At 39.2% G+C, this 16,947-nt stretch overlaps 1 protein-coding gene across 1 annotated transcript; it reads left to right on the top strand.

The window, feature by feature from the left end:
- Positions 1-94: 94 nt before the first annotated feature.
- Positions 95-16,727, top strand: ghrhrl (growth hormone releasing hormone receptor, like). The gene is made up of 13 exons (XM_076088582.1): positions 95-148; positions 4,929-5,034; positions 5,568-5,675; positions 6,387-6,478; positions 7,326-7,429; positions 8,852-8,984; positions 9,137-9,290; positions 10,678-10,738; positions 11,110-11,179; positions 11,455-11,546; positions 12,296-12,425; positions 13,706-13,747; positions 15,462-16,727. Exons 1-13 carry the CDS (start codon positions 95-97, stop codon positions 15,561-15,563), a joined length of 1,248 nt encoding a protein of 415 aa, XP_075944697.1. The 3' UTR covers positions 15,564-16,727.
- The last annotated feature ends 220 nt before the right edge of the window (positions 16,728-16,947 follow it).

Genomic DNA, 16,947 nt, shown 5'->3' with positions numbered 1-16,947 from the left:
TCAGCATCCCGTCCGGCAGGAGTGTGTGTGTGTGTGTGTGTTGCAGTCTCATTGATGAAAGCGCCACGTTGGACTGAACATGAGAACCGACGACATGTCCTGTCTCCACCTCAGAGGGATTTTTCTCTCCATGTGTTTGGCTTCAACTGTGAGTGATTTACTTTAATTGTACCTTTGTGAATGGAAGAAAAAGATAAATTATTATGTTTGCCACGTAGAAAACGGCAAGCTCTCTTTTGCAGGACATTTAATAGTTTAAAATAATAAAAACGAAACATTGCGAACTATTTATGAAAGATGACGAATGAACACCTTAAACTATGTATTTGCGAACGTTTCTCTCGTGTTCCGTTCTCTTACTGTCTAGACTTGCAATTTATTGAACATATCAATGACGTGTGGTGTTCAATGAGCTTATCAAAACAAGCATGTGCGTGCGTGCGTGCGTGCGTCTGGGTGATTGTGTGCGCGCCCTGCATAATTTATTTATTTATATACTTTCAGGGACAATGCACATTGACCACATCTCCCTCAGCCAGCTGTTAAATTAACAAATTAAATGAATGAAAACAAGGAAACTAGTACATTGCCTCTTTTGAATGTTCAGATATGACAGAATTTTTGCACCTAAAGAAGCACAGGAGAAAGAAAAAAAGTTGTCTGGTCATCTTTTTGGCTGTATGGTGAAACAATAAACCTGAATTGTCTCACCAGCAGCCAACAAATCTTGACACAGTTGTCAGTTAAAAAAATATTTGCCACTTTGAGAAATACGGTCATTCATTTTCAAGAGTTAGATCAACACCAGTCTCATGTTTGTACGACTAAATATTGAGCTAACGTCACATTCAGCAGGTTAGCTTAGCCTAGCATAAAGACTGAAGGAAACAGCTCGCTAATTGACAAGTTAGGGTTTGGCCAAGAAATAGTTTGGCATGAAACACCACTGTAAAAAACACTGTTTGTCCTTTTTACGCTTCTACTGAAGTACTCGTTAGCAGATTTTGTTAGCTTTGGACAGAGCCAGGCTAGCTGCTTCCCTTTCCAGTCTTTATGCTAGGCTAAGCTAACCAGTTGCTAGAATAGTAATATAATATAAGAATAGTATATCAATATTCTCATCTAGCAAGAAACCTAATCACATTTTCCAAAGTGATCCGTGTCTGTGATCTCTTTCTGATATCTGGTTGTTTTATATTTTCATCCCGTGCCACAGTACCATGGCGGCAGCATAAAAGTGCACCTTATTTGCTGTCAAAAATAAGGCAACATCTGCAAAGTGAGCCCAGTTTAATGGACACTTTTTGGTTAGTGGGTAATGGGCTTCACCTCTCGGAGAGCATTTTTACAGCAGACTGCACACTAACCTGCCAGTGTGAAGGGGCCTTTGGGTTTGCATTTAGTTTAACGGCTCATAGTACCCAGACAGCCCCACACCTCTCTCCTTGTGTCTCTTTCTGTTTCTTAAATTCATGCTAGTGTCTTCCTTCCTTAAAATGCATGAGCACGTCATCAGCCACCCAGTCTCTTGCTTTGTTCCTCATCCCCTGCTACTCAAAGCTTTGCTCTCAACTGCACACCATTCTTAGAATAAAATGTCTTCACAGCATCCTCTTACATATAAATAGGGAAGGTATGTGTAGTACATGAGCCCCATCTCACACACAGTGTGCCGTTTAGCTGATGCTTTTGTGCGCTTTATGGCAAAGTGTTTCTGCTTTGAATGCAAATGCCCTAACTGTGGTGCTGTTCATCTCATGCTTGCTCAAACAATGAATTATAATAACACAGCCACAGTTTAGCAGAGAACAATATACCTGTACATCTGTATACTTGTCCCAGCTTGAAGCACACTCGCTGCAAGATCTGGCATCTCAGCAGGAGGCAAGATAAACTCTTCTTTCACGGTTCCCTCGCCTTCCTTTGAACAGGCGGAGCAGTAATTGCTTCGTAAATTGCGAAATGACACCTCTCATTAAATTATTGGCATTGCGTTAAGAACAAAGAGGATTGGCAGCAATTTGCTCAGGTTTCTTCCGACACGTCTGTTCCTCATAGATGCAGGGAGAGATGGTGCTGAGAGGTTGTATGTTTGATACTTATTTAAAGTTACTGTGAGGAACTTTTAACTGTTAATGAAACAGTCTTCATTTAATACTGATGACTCTATATGAGTTAAATAAGTAAACACCATCAGCGAGAAGATTGGCGCAAAATCCGATCCGATTTTGCGCCAGATCAGACAAAAGCATCCGGGTTCACCAGAAACTCTGTGTGTGTGTGTGTATGTGTGTGTGTGTGTGTGTGTGTGTGTGTGTGTGTGTGTGTGTGTGTGTGTGTGAGAGATGGTGCACAAGTTCACACTTAAGACACAAAATGAGAAGAAAAGGCTGAGGTGATTGATTGCGGTGTAGAAACAGAAATTAAGTGTTTCGGTCTAAATCCAGTTCACCTATGGTTATCTATTTTTACAGCATTAGTCTTTATTGAATATCCAGTATTTTTGGTTTAAATCATTCCAATGCTCTGGCTTTTCCTGTTGATGTGAATCTTAAAGACAGACTGTTTCTTGTAAGAGGCACCAGTTCAACAATAGCTTGATTGAATTAGAAGATTGGATATTGCTTCTGACACTTTATGGAAATATTAATCAATGTGTAAAAGAAATGAATATGTTTCAATCTAAATCTGTATACCGTTTGGAACCTCACAAATCAACTTCTTTTACTTGATTATTAAAAATGTGTACATTTTGGACTGCCAGTACACGTTCGACATTTTGTTCTCAATTTCCCAAGCGGTTTTGTTTTTCCAGTAACAACATAGCCTCACTCAGTTCAAATCATATGCATGATAATAAAAAGCTATATCTATGCAAGGCATATTCAGTCATGTAATTTCATGAACTGGCTCCAGGAGGGTTTGCAGATGTTGCTGTTTCACCCTCAGAGAAACTGATGCACCTTTTTAATGGAAATGTTTGTAACGCACAACGGGCGCATCCTATTGGATGGCACTCAGATGGCTGTTGAGTGGGGGGAACTCTCCAGAGAGAGTTTGTGGCCCCTGAGGAATTTAGTCTCTGAAGCTCCTTTCATTATGAGTTCCCTCAAGTGTTTCAAAATGCGATGGAGCAAAGCTGAATCCAGCACAAACGTCTGTGCAATGTGCCTTTCAATATCAGAGATGACTTCATTACGGTTGTGTCTGCAACCTGCTGTGTTGTGCTCTGTGTTTTATTCATCTTTTTATATTATACTGAGATAGCAGCCTCAAAGTTACTCAGCATGGGAAAAACTAAATGCTAAGCATTTTGAAAATTTTGAGTAATCTGCATTTGCTTTTCTCTTCTTTTTAACACACACACATACATACATACATACATACATACATACATACATACACACACACATAGTTGTGTTTTCATGACTTTTGAGGCCATTCCATTGACTTACATGAATTTCCTGGAGACTTAGCCTAACCATAACCGCTACTAGCCTATAGCGGCGCCTAACCTTAACCTAACCTTAAACTAAGTCACCCTAAAATGTGTTGGTTTGCTTTATGGGGGTGGGCATTTTGTCCCCATAAGGAAGGCAAATCCCCACAACATGGGTAAAACTCACCCACAAACACACAAACCTTAGATGATGATGATTTCTTCACGGCCCACGCAGAGACTGGAAAAGAGGAGCTTGTGCTAAAGCTCCTCTTTTCCAGAGGATGGAAAAGTGATGGAAGAGTGATTATCTTTTTGAGATCATTTTCTTTTTTGTTATAAATTCGGCAACAGAATGGCTGAGTAATTGAATGAATCAAAAAACCCAATCAAATTGTTATGTTTCTTTCCAAGTCAATGGCTAAAGTCTAACTATAATCGGCAAGCATAAATTAACATAAATTAATATTTTATAATGTGCAAGCAAATGCTCTTGTGTTTCCCTTGCCTAAATATTAAATATCAAAAATCAGGGTGCAGAAAGAAAGCAGATATTTTATGATGCCAAAATGTGGAGGTGAATTAAAAGTAAGCAAAGAGATTCTGTCAGTAGCAATACCACGGAAGACTTTTATCAGGAAACACGCATTGTTAGGCAGTATGCCGTCAAAGCTCACTAAAAAGGCACCTGCCTGCTGCTCTGACCTTTACATTCAAGGCCACCTAAGTTCGCCAGCAGCATGAGATAAAATGAAATGATGCTTTAATTTAACCCAGTGAAGTTGAGCCCATTTACACAAGATACTCCACTTACAGTACGACCACCAGCTTTCTCAGTGAGCACAGGGAAATGATCTGTTTTATTGAATGTTTACAATAAAATTAACATCTTAGATTTGCTAGGTGGACTCACTTCTGGCCTTTCTTTTCTTTGGCATACCAGTCATCTGAAAACCTGTCACCACAAATGAAAATGACCCATTCTGACTAATTCTATATGCATATCCATACTGTGCTTCAAAACCGTAGTAAGTAATGCTTCCCTCTAGACAATGATCAATGTCAATCAAATGCAAATGCAGTTATTCTGTTTGTATTTGGCATCATTGAACGAAGGGATGAGCAGAACAACAGAAGGAGCTCTGAGCAGTGCTAAATGGATGGTGCGCACAGTTGTTGGGAATGTGTCTGTGTCCTTATAGGAACAAACTAATTTAATGAATTTTCTGAGCTTCTCCTCTCTGTATGCGATAGTGAAAGACCATTTTGCTTAATACCACTGACGGAAATAGACCGAAAGGTTACTGTTTTATTGAGAAAGCATTTCCTGCTCGAGGGCAAAATGACTCGATGCCCTTTAGAGTTTTGACACACACAGGACATGGAATGCCTTTTTCATGGAGTTGCAGAGTGAGTGGCCGCTGTGTCCTCAGCTTGAATGTCTGTATCTAACCAATCATCCCTTTTCTTCCTTCCTTCCTACTTCTAGGCTTTGTCAAGCCTGCACCCTGAATGCGAGTTCATATTTCAGCTGCAGAAGGAGGAGCGTCACTGCCTTCAGTACATTGCAGAGCAGGGCAACAGAAGCGCAGAAGGTGTGTTTTACATTTTCAAAATCACTCTGCAGCAGTAGCTCATATAAATCCGGGCGTGGCTGAACTTGTGATATGAAATATATTGCAAATGTTCACATTAAGTACAACGGTCTAAGCTGGAATAAATGCTTCCCAGAGAATCATTAGTTGTCAGGTCGTCCCAACTGCAGAATGAAAAGGCACTGGGTTATCTGTCACTGTGATGCATCGGTAGAGAAGACCATTAAGGATAGTTACATAAGAATTCATGTATGTAATCTATCTCAAGATAAAGGTCTGGGTTGGAACGTTGTAATACAATTTACACAGAGGGGGATGTTATGGCATTGAGGTATGTCGTTGGAGGTATTGTGCATGATACACCCCATTTACCTCCACTCCATGAGTATAAACTGTGGATCTCATTTCGAGGGGCGGTGTATGACATTGCATATAAATGTGTGTTCATGTAATCTCTTTTCTGATTAACTACCCCGACAGACGCACACACACCTACCTTTTTTTGAACCTTCTTTCTTCTTCTACAAAAAAAGGTTGTCGTCCGTTCTGGGATGCAGTCGCCTGCTGGCCGCATGCAGCCGTTGGGGAACCAGTCCAAAAAGCTTGTCCTGCCGTTTTTTCCCTCTTCAAAAACAACACAGGTGACTAAAGGGTCACATGGTGAAAGAGGGGGTGAGTAGGGTGTTCGGGCTGAGATAATGACGAGACCAGCGTTTTCAACAGTGAGTCAAAAAGTTAAATTGTTGCTCTAATGAAATCAAAGTATGTTTTTTAAATTTTTTTTTTTTTTTAGCTCATAAAGTATGTCTGTTTATTTACTTGTTCAGGGTATTCATTTGCTGATATGTTTTCTTAGCTTCATGGCGGCTCTTAGTGACAAGGCTTGCTACATTGTCACAGGAATCTGAAATCTTTTGTCTTAACAGGTATAGTAGCAGATTTGGGAGTGTACGCAGATATCGAAAACCATACGAATGTTAAACTAAATTAGACAAAGTACCTTGACATGTGTTATGTGTCGCTAAGAATATACAACAGTGTCGAAATAAGACTATCCACTCTATTGGCCCTGTGAGGCTGTATATGGGCACAGTGGTGCTTTGAGCTAAATGCTGCAGTCAAGATTCTCACGTTAACAACAAGCGAGTGGTCACGATTATCTGAGAATTCAATGAGGGTGTTTGATCACAGAGCTGGTTGTGTGAGGGACAGAATTACAATATTTACATTTGGGTTTAAATTACAATACCAGCATGGCTAAAATCACCGAACATTCAATTTCTATCTTTTGACAAGTTTGTGAATCGATTCTGAAGATGATCTTTTTTTGATATCCTGATCTTTCACCTCAGGTTCAGTGAGCCGTAACTGCACCAGAGAAGGTTGGTCCAGAGCTTTCCCACCGTACCACATCGCCTGCAGTGTGGATGATGACCTACCCGAGGTGAGAGCTTCTTCTGTGTGCGGGCAGATGAAGAGGTCCAACTGGAGAGTGGGAAATAGAGAGCACAGAGGTCAGGACAAGAGGAGATGCAACAGGAGCAAGGACACAACCACCGGGAAAAGAACAAATAGAAGCAGGGACTCCAGAAAGTTACGGACCAACAAGGCTAAATTAGAAAAGAAAAATGTACCATGTTACAAGAGGTTCTTGTTAAAATTTGAGTGCAGCCTGTCAGACTGTTATGAAAAGAAACTGCTTCCCATATACCTTTTTGTTTCATTTTGGGATAGTTTAAATTTGAGTATAAATGCCTCCTGGCTCGTTATCTCTCAAGAGCAGAAAAGAAAATGTATTCAAGCATAAATGTGCCTCATTTGAAAATATAAACCCGTAACAGGTAATAGCTGAAATTATCTTGTTTCACAAAGAGACAATGCTGCTTAATTGTACTGAACAGTGTTTTTGGAGGATAATTCTCAGAAAATCACTTAAGGAACTACTACAGATCTTTTGTCTTGAGTTAAAAAAAATACCTTTTAAGTCTTCCAAAAGCAGGGTGAAAAGTCACAAATTACAAGTTCTGCTGTAATTAAGAAGCTTTTTATGTGCTTTCTCAATCGATTCAGTTGTCTGCTTAGTCCAGACATACTGCCATTTGACTCACCTTCAAAATATGGAGAAAGCATTCTCGCTCTAATGCCGCCTTCATCTTTTAAGTACAGCTGAGTCATTGTCTGCAATTTGGTGTCATTTCGATTTATTTAAGGCCTCACAGCATTTCTAAAAGCCTCCGCACTGGAGCACAACGTCCTTTTATACAACATCTTCCTTCTGTTCTCGCTTTCAGGCAGAGCAGTCGTACTTCGCCACAGTGAAGCTGATATACACCGTCGGCTACAGCATCTCTCTAGTGGTGCTGGCTGTTGCTGTGTTCATCCTGTTGCTCTTCAGGTAAGAATAGATGACATTAAAATAAGTCGTGGTTGTCCAGAGAGAAGACAGGCATACTTTTATTTCATTGTTTCATCAGTAACCAGTGCATTTTGGTAAGCTCAAGGCCATTCCATTTACCACAGAGAGCCAAGCAATAGCAATCACAACAATATTGTTGTACTGTAAACAAAAAGGTTTATTCCAAGGCACCTTTAGTCCTGGGTCTAATAAAACACCTTTAATAATATCTGACACTCACCCAGTTTTGGGGGCGTTTGTTTGGGCTTTTAGCTTTGACACATTTAAAGTGATGTCCTAGTGTAGTTTATTAAAGGCATAGTTTGACATTTTGGGAAATACTCCTGCATTTTTGACACCACAGGTGATTAGCTTAGCTTAGCATAAAGACTTTTAACTGGCCCTGCCAAACGTACAAAAAGTCCACCAGCCAACACCTCTAAATATTACTTATAAACAATATATCTTGTTTGTTTAATTTGTACCCAAATGAAAATGTAAAAACTCTAAGTTGTATTTGCAATACATAAATTATTCATATAGCGTACACACAGAAAAAGGGTACCAGTCTTCTCATCTAACTCTTGCCAAGATAGAAAATAATCATATATCCCAAAATGTTGTACTTTTCTTTTAAGGCAGAGGAGCGATGCTGTCGTAAGAAGTCATTTTAGAGCCACTAAGCTTGAAACCCAAAGTAAAAACTAAACATTACTGTAATGAAATCAGTTGTCATGTGTTATGATGCAAGAAAATGACCATCATTTTCCCTCTCATAATCCCTGACGTGCTGCTCCTTTATCTGTGTCGTTCCTCTCAGTTCCAATTGTTTTCTGTCTTGGATTTGGACCCTCATTGACATGGGTCAACAGGTGCTATGAGTCCACTTAGCAACTGATTGTCACAATGTCAGTGATCTCCTCATCTCCCCGCATCACCCAGCTCTGTGGGTCACTGGATTAACAGAAGTAGGAGCATGTAAAACAATAAAACCTCTCAATTAATGGTTTCTTTTTCTCTCTGTGCAGCTGGTGTGCAGTTTTTATGCATCTGTTTGTAACAAAATCTCTTTGAAATCCCTTCCATAACTTCCATCTCTTTTTACATTTGTATTTATTCTTTTTGTTCCTCATACTGTACATTTTTATGGTTTTATTTTGTTGCTAACTAGTTTGCTTTTTCATTTTTCTGTCCCACTCCGTGTCCCTAAACTGACATCATACTGTGTCAGCGGCCTGTCAAAAACCATGCACACCAAGGCATTGTAGGTATTAGTTAGGGTATAACAATGTAGTGTGACAATGTGTTGTGATGCAGAACATATTTTAAACGTCAGGCCGACTTGTACTCATCTCGCTTTGCTAGGTCATTTTTGTGCATTAGACAACACTACAGTACATTTATTACCTGATCTTTCAACAGGAGGCTGCGTTGTGCCAGGAACTTCATCCACATCCAGCTTTTCGTCACATTTATCCTGAAAGCTGTGGCTGTGTTCATAAAGGATGCAACTCTGTTCTCAAGTGATGACACCAACCACTGCACCCTTTCCACAGTAAGAACAACTCTTGGTTGTGTTGAGAAGTTTCTCTGGGCAGCTTCCTTATGGCTCTCATCGTATTATAACTGTGCACCTCTCTCTTACTAATCCCCGCCCTTACAATTCACCTTTTGTCCTTCTTTTCCTTCCTGTCTTTTTCTGTCCAGTTTGCCTGTAAGGCCTCTGTGGTCTTCTGTCACTACTGTGTAATGTCCAATTTTTTCTGGCTCCTGGTGGAGGCGCTTTACCTCAATTCCCTGCTGCTTTCGTCCTTTTATCACAGCCTTCGATGCCTCTGGGGCTTCACCCTGCTGGGATGGGGTGAGAGATCTTGACATGCGATTTCCTCGACATTTGTTATGCTGAGCTTCAGACTTTTGTTCCAATATGAGATGTCACAAAATATAGTATCCTGTATGATACTATGATACTCCTGATACTACTGAAAGTAGGGTATGAAACATGTGTGGGTGATAGATGCAAGGATAACAAATTGAGTGGACTTAAAAAGACTGGATGATTGATATTTTACAGAGTTTTGTATCTAATCTATGTTGGCTTAAGGTGAGTTACACATAAATTAGAGAAAGAGAAAAAGGAAATTAGCAAACGGTTATCAATGCAAATTGCAAAATTTGCAAGTGCACGCAAGTCCACATTGGTTTGTGTGAGCTAAGGCACTGCTGTCTATTCTGCAGCTAATGCATTATGTGCGTAATGAGTTTCTGCTTTTTTGATTTTAGAAAATAGATGTGTTTTTTTATCAGCATACCGATGGTTTGATGCTCCTGCGGACTGTTATTCTTCTTGGGATGTAGACATTCTCTGTGTGGTTTGGGTTCAGTCCATGACTTGCACCTGGCTTGGAACTGAACACTGTATTTCGGAAACTATTCTCCTTGTGTTGCAATCAATTCACTTACCAGGTTTCTTAATTTTTCAATCTACAAATGAGTGTAGCACTCTGAATTAAATTGGGGCCGTCATCCCTCTGTATTATAAAAGTCACATTGCAGCTTTGCAGTTTCAAATTAAAAAATAAATTGACATTTACTCTAGGTCTCCACAGGGTCACTCACTGGAGAGTTTGATGTTTTTTTCCTCTAATTACTTCCAAAAAGCATTTATTATTAAATACCAAACATAGTGCAATATATCACACCTACCACTCTCATCAACCTCAGGCCAAGTGGCCTAAGATGACTTGTGAATTATGCTTCATTCTCCAAAATCAGATAACTAACTTCAATCCCATTGAGGTCAACAGTTATTATTGCAGTTCTGTCATTCGAAAGAGATTCACAGCTGCCTTTAGGGACAACAAGAAGCAGACTGACCGCCATCGGCCGATATCCCCAACCTAATATTTTAAAACAGACAGAAACTCTCCTGGCTCGGTGTCATCAGCTGTAATTACAGAACCAACTCAATAAAAGTTAACATCCCTGTGGCAGTCCCTTCTAATGTATTTGATTGGGGGTTGGATGTTTCTGCCTCTTAACTTGCCACAAGTACAATAAATATACAGGAATGTGTCCCAGCGGTGGCAAGGCAGGACATTGTTACTGTAGACATCTAGTGCATAAAGCCTCTAAAATATTAAAATTACAGATCAATACAGATATTAGAAAAGTTTCTAATTAAGACTCAACCAACTCGGTGTGTATTGATTGCATTTCGCTGACATTAGTTTTGCTTTTTTCCACAGGTGTACCTGTGCTCTTCATCGCCCTGTGGATTGGATCCAGGGTGTATTTTGAGGACACAGAGTTTGTATAAACTTCCAGTAGCACTTCTATCTCCACAAGCACAGTTATTTCTTATATATATATACATTTAAGGCACACGACAACAGACGTAATGACCAACAGCGCCACAGTGTGTAGAATGTTCCTATGTAATGATGTACAGAATAGCTTTTTGATGAAAAAACACACCGTGAGGAGAGAAGGTGAGGTACTTAACCTTTTACACCTTTACACTATTTATTTAAATTTGCACTCACTTTGTACTTGTTAGTATTTGCTGGTTATGAGTTGACTTTTACTATACGGTCAGTTGAAGTCATTGTACATCAAACCCTTAAAGAACTTCTGCAGACCGACTAAAGAGCACATTTCAAAGTTGTCTTCCTATATAGATGTTGGGACATCAACGAGAACTCGCCCTATTGGTGGATCATCAAGGGACCAATTGTTGTGTCTATTGCGGTAAATACTCCCATTCTGCCGAAACAGACACAACTGTTAGTTATGCACCTAGCAGATTGTTATGCAGATGTTTTTTTTTAAACGGTTTCGGAGAAATTGTAAAAAACGAAAACGTCTTTTGTGCATGTTTGAATAGACTGTCAAAGACTGCCCTCACACTTGTCCTAGTCAATTACTCACTGGGCTGCCCATATTGTTGCCCTGACATTCAATAATGACATCTGACATTTTATCTCATTAAAGCTTAACATTTCTTGATTTTTTTCAATCGACAGGTCAATTTCATTCTCTTCATGAACATCATCAGGATCCTGATACAGAAGCTCAATCCTCGGCTGATCCACTTCAATAACTCCTCTCAGTACAGGTAATGCTTTGGCTGCAGACACATGTAGACACAGTATGAGTGGCTGAACTCAGCAGTGATACAGTTTCTCATACTTTAAACATTACAGCATTTATTGCTTTTATCAGATTTTGCTTTCATCTTGTTCTCACACAGCCTTGAATTTTCAAAGTTGCGTCCGTGTGACTTTATTTATCTCTGATAAGTAGACACTTTGATGTCGGGAAAGATGCAAGTCGTTTTAAAACTTTTGATGCTCGACAGTCGGCAATGTATAATTCATTCAGTCACTACTGAACCTCAAACTAGTCAGTATAGCCACGTGTAGCGTTCCACTACCCAGAATTAGAATTTATATTTGAAATAGGCTCCTAAATTGTCTGAAAGTGTTTAGGAACATAATGCATATCCAAATCTTATAACAGACATACCAAAGGCATGTATAAGTTGAGTGATGCTTGACTTGATTGCACCAGGTAACTTGATTTGTTCCCCTGCACATAAAAAGGAAAACATGCCCATCTGCACTCATATTTTGTTGTCCTCACTTTGAATCATGCACCGGCTACTACCTTTCCCCTCATTAAAGAAATTCTGCGTGAAACTGAAACTGACGCGCACACACAAGCATCCTCTTGATTGCAATCTGATGATTAGCGTGCCTGCATGCATGATGCTCTCCGGAGCAGTATTTAGATTAGACGTGCACTAGAGGATTCCCTGGGGTAGCTTCACCTCCTGCATCTTGTTTCTTCCCTTCTGTGCAACAGACGCCTGACTAAGTCCACTCTCCTCCTCATCCCTTTGTTTGGTACTCATTATATGGTCTTCAATTTTCTGCCTGACTACTTCAACGTTAACCTGCGCCTCTGTATCGAGCTGTGCATTGGATCCTTCCAGGTACACACACACACAACATTCTGACACATTCTACATGCTCAAATACCATTGTAGTAGCCTACCCTGCTAAATTTGTTCACATGTTTTTTTTTTAAATAATAGAATAGGAATATATAATTTGTTAAGATGTTGAAATGTCCTCTGTTACGAGTAGCCCTTGAACCTCTCAGGTCCTTTTTCTTCTCTGTGCATAGAGAGTGTCGTCCCGCCCCTTCCGGTTGACCACCATGGGACCTTATTTCGTAAAAGATATGTATTGTAGTGAATGGCGAGAGACTCATCATTTTTTGATTCGGTGGGATGAGAGGCGGTGGACTCTGTGTTCACATCAATGATGCTAGGTGCTCAACCATAGCCCAAGTTGATGTCCATTTCTTTATGTTAAGATTTTTATCATATTGCCAAGAGAATTGTTTTGTCGCTGTTGTTTACATTCCTCCTGATGCAAATGCTCAAAAATGCACCACAGGAATGGACGGCTGTTTTTGTTTTGTTTTTCTTGTGGAGCAAAAGGGGCTACAATTGCATTTTGTCAATTCTTGGATCACCAAATCGATAACAATTCATCCTGAAGGGGACATGAATGAGTGTGCCTAGTTGTTGAGGTATTAAATCTGGACCAACATGGCTAAAAAGATTATCATAGACGTTTCAATTTGAACACCAGATTTAATATAAAATGCTTTTGAAGAGCCCTACTTATATCCTTGAAAAGCCGTAAGTAAATTAGTGGAAAAGGACTTAGCAGGGCTGTGTTGCATCTGTTGAAGATGAATGGCAACCACAGAAAAGTCAAATGGCTTTCTCCACTTCATGGCACACAGGCTGGTTTGCTAGTCAGCTCTCCAAATGGATTTTGCCCCTGCCCCCCTTCCTGGATTCAAATCAATTAGGCACAGAAGAGTCATATAAGTATGGAATATACTTGGACAAATTGCTGTAACCCAGGCTTTGTTTATAAAATAGATGAAACAAGTATGTCTAAATGTATTTGGAATGTTTTAGTATAACGATAAGAAGAAAGGCAGCAGGGTTTACAGCCTTCTCCTTTACATCATACAGATATGTATTATTGAGATATAAATCCAAACGATTCATTATTCCACTCTTGTTTGCTGGCTGTGTAAGAGAAATATAATAGATTTTCCTGACCTATTTTTTTTATTCTTTACCCTGTCAGCTCTCATTTATCATCTGATATTTAAGCTGTCTTCACACGAGCAACCTAATGCTGCAGACTCTAGTCCTAAATGTTAATGATTAAACCATCTCTCTTACAGGGGCTTCTTGTATCGATTCTCTATTGCTTCCTCAATCAAGAGGTCAGTACAAGCCACAGCGCTCTCAAGCATGTACTATAACATATTCAACAAAGCACTCAGATACATTTACAGCTCTGTGTTGCATAATACGCCTGTGTTCCCAGATCACATACCAGTGAGGGTTGAGTGGTTCACAATTGTCAGGCCTTAAAAAGCAAAATAATTAGCACCTCTTACCCTCATTGCATAAGGGAAGGACCTCGAGCCCTTATGTAACCACCAATATTAATATGAGGCCTTTCCAACCCCACACAGTCTGTGTTTAATATTCAGTACACAATAACTCTAAACCCACGTTCATCTGTTTTGTGCTTTAGGGCCTCATGGGTACTTGGAAGTCACTCAATCCTCAAATAGACTAATGGATTAGCTAATTGAATCTACAGCTATATCCTCTTGTAGATTAAGAACAAAAAAAAATACAGCAGTGGATTATCCATGATTAATATCCTGATGCTTTATAAATTTAACGATACCCCAATAACATGTCAAATATATACATTAGATTGCTTAATATCCAATAAAAGGACTTCTGTGATGGAAGGGGAACTAAATATTGAATTTAATGTTTAAAGTGTTTTTGTCCTCTTTTTGAAGTATAAAGACATAGTTTGGGGGTTATGCTTATTATTTATTTATTAAGAGTTGGATGAGAAGATTGATATGTCTTTCATGTCTGTCCATTTAAATTAAGGCTCAGTTAGCATCCAGTTAAGTTTAGTTTAGTGTAAAGCCTGGAAACAAGAGGAAAACCAGCCTGTCTGTGTCCAATGGTGACAAATAAATGCATTAAAATCCACACAAACACCAAAGTGTAAAATCAACAATCTGCTGTTTTGCAGGGGTGTTAAGTAACGGACAATTTCTTTGCCAGGTAACTAGTGTTGACTCCCAAGAAGCACCGCTCCTGACCAAGAAACTGTCCTGGACATAACCCCCCCCCCGTTACACTTGATGTTATACAGGATGTTTAGCGGTGCTGGTAGGCCGACAGAGCCAGGTCACCTGTTTCCCCAAGTCTTTGTGCTAAACCAGAGGTTCTCAATCTTTTGTAACTTAACGCACACTTCTGATTGTTAAAATAAATTCTGAAGACCAACTTTTCAAATAAATGAGAAAAAAAAACCATAACATGACTAAAAAAGGAGAGAACAAATACACCGAGCTGTAAATGTGCTGTGCCTTTGTCAGTTGTAATGACCAAAATAAATATTCTGCTTCCTATCACCCTTCACTGCTTGCCTTTATGAATTCAAAGGTAATGTATTCATATTGCATCACCACACACGTTGGAGCTTTTACAGGTGTAGGGTTGTCTCCCACATCATCTTTTCTTTTAAAAAAACATTCTGTTTCACTGCACGACAAAACACATTTGTCTCTACCTAATGATGTGTCGTGATTGCAGTGGTGATATTCAAACGTAACTGCTCAATGCAATTATGCATTTTAATTTGACGTTTTGTATTCATAAGCTAAGCTAACTAGATGCTGGTTGTAGCCTTATATGTAACGTAATGTTGCACTATTGCTAGGTGTATGCTAAGTATATTGCAGTGTTGTATAAATGTATTGAATTAGTAAAAAAACATAAACTAATTACATAATTATTTGAATAAATACATGTGGCATGTAAGTTGCAACAGCATCATCTTACTAGTTTGAAAACAGCCTAATACTGCGTTTTCTATATGTGTTTGTGTGTGTTTGACAGGTCCAAAAAGAGGTCCACATGCAGTGGCTGAGGTGGAAGGAGCGGAGCTATGGTGTGGTGTCACCCGCTGCAAAATGCAGCCAGATGGACACTCCCTTCTAGTGGTAGCCTTCACCCTCATCCTATAGCTAGGTCTTCTGCTAACTGGACTTTCACCGAGGACTGCTTCTGAGCATGTCATTGTCTGCAAAGGGATGCACAGTACACACAATACCAGTGATTGGCGGCCATGTCTGTAAGTTTTCATTCCAAACTCGATGATAGACTTTTTTTTACTGGCTGTGCTCCTTCTGCCAGAATAGAGGAACCGGTGTGAACTTTCCAATGGTGAATGATTTTGAGATCTCATGACATTTGGCACATTTCACTGCTCATCCTGCTCAATTTCATATGCATTTCCCATAAGACACTTATGGGAAGCACACTCTTGAACTTCAGTGCCACATGTCATGTGGGCGAAAGAGATCTCCGCCATCTGAGAATCGGTGAAGGATTCTAAAATATCAATGTCCTAAATATCAATATATATGATGCTAACCCATTTTACAGTGTTATGAACTGCATGGTTATAAAGAATGATAAATTAGGATATATCATTCCCATGACCACTACATTTTGATTGTTTGTATTCTTTTTTTTTTGTCCAGATAACAGATAATGCAAAATACTGTATCACTGCCCACTTTGACACCATCCACAACCCTCTTGTTAGAATAGTTTATTTTATGTAAACAAAACATTAACTTAAAACTGAATGTATAAACTCAGTCACTGTTGTTACAGTCATCTTTCTCTGTTTGGATGTTGCTGCTTTTCTTGTGCCTCTCCCTGTGATGTTTTAATGCCTTGTGAACAAAACAAGTTACTGCAAGTTAAAGAATAAAAATGTTATTGTACTCGGCTTCAATAAGGCTCTCTGCAACCTCTTTCACAAAATGAAGATATCATCAGCTGGCAGCTACAACATGTCTGTGATAAAAGCTAAATTCATCAAAGTCATTATGGCTGCATGTAAAAGACATTTAACAATAGTTTTATAGTTGATATGTTATATTCAAAATTGTATTGTTAAGCTTATTTTGGATAGCTGTTAAACTGGAGTAGAATGTGCATGATCCTGGTGGTGGAGAGGAGAAACATTAAAAAATATTAGAAGATTTTTAATGGTTTCCAATGGGGAAAAGCAAATAAAACCATCATAACACTAGATCCTTGATATTATAGTCTTTATTGACATCTGCATAAAAACAATTAGACATTTAAAAAGTCACCCCTACAGCCACAAAAATAAACAACTGTTCTAGCGTGCGTATAATAAATGCATTTTTCTTTACACTTGGCTTTTGTTTGCTTTGAATTGAATGAAGCTTCCATCACTGTTCCGTGTTTTGATTTCAAAGGTGGGAGACACAGTTATTAGTGCAGGCAACAATTATCAACAGGGCTTTAGATCTTCAGATATCCATAGACGAGGTCAAATGAAACA

Source organism: Anarhichas minor, unplaced genomic scaffold (assembly GCF_050575085.1).
Source record: "Anarhichas minor isolate MPS153535 unplaced genomic scaffold, ASM5057508v1 ptg000010l, whole genome shotgun sequence".
NCBI lineage: Eukaryota > Metazoa > Chordata > Actinopteri > Perciformes > Anarhichadidae > Anarhichas > Anarhichas minor.
Note: the sequence above shows the minus strand (reverse complement) of the source record. Positions and strands in the feature narration are given on the sequence as shown.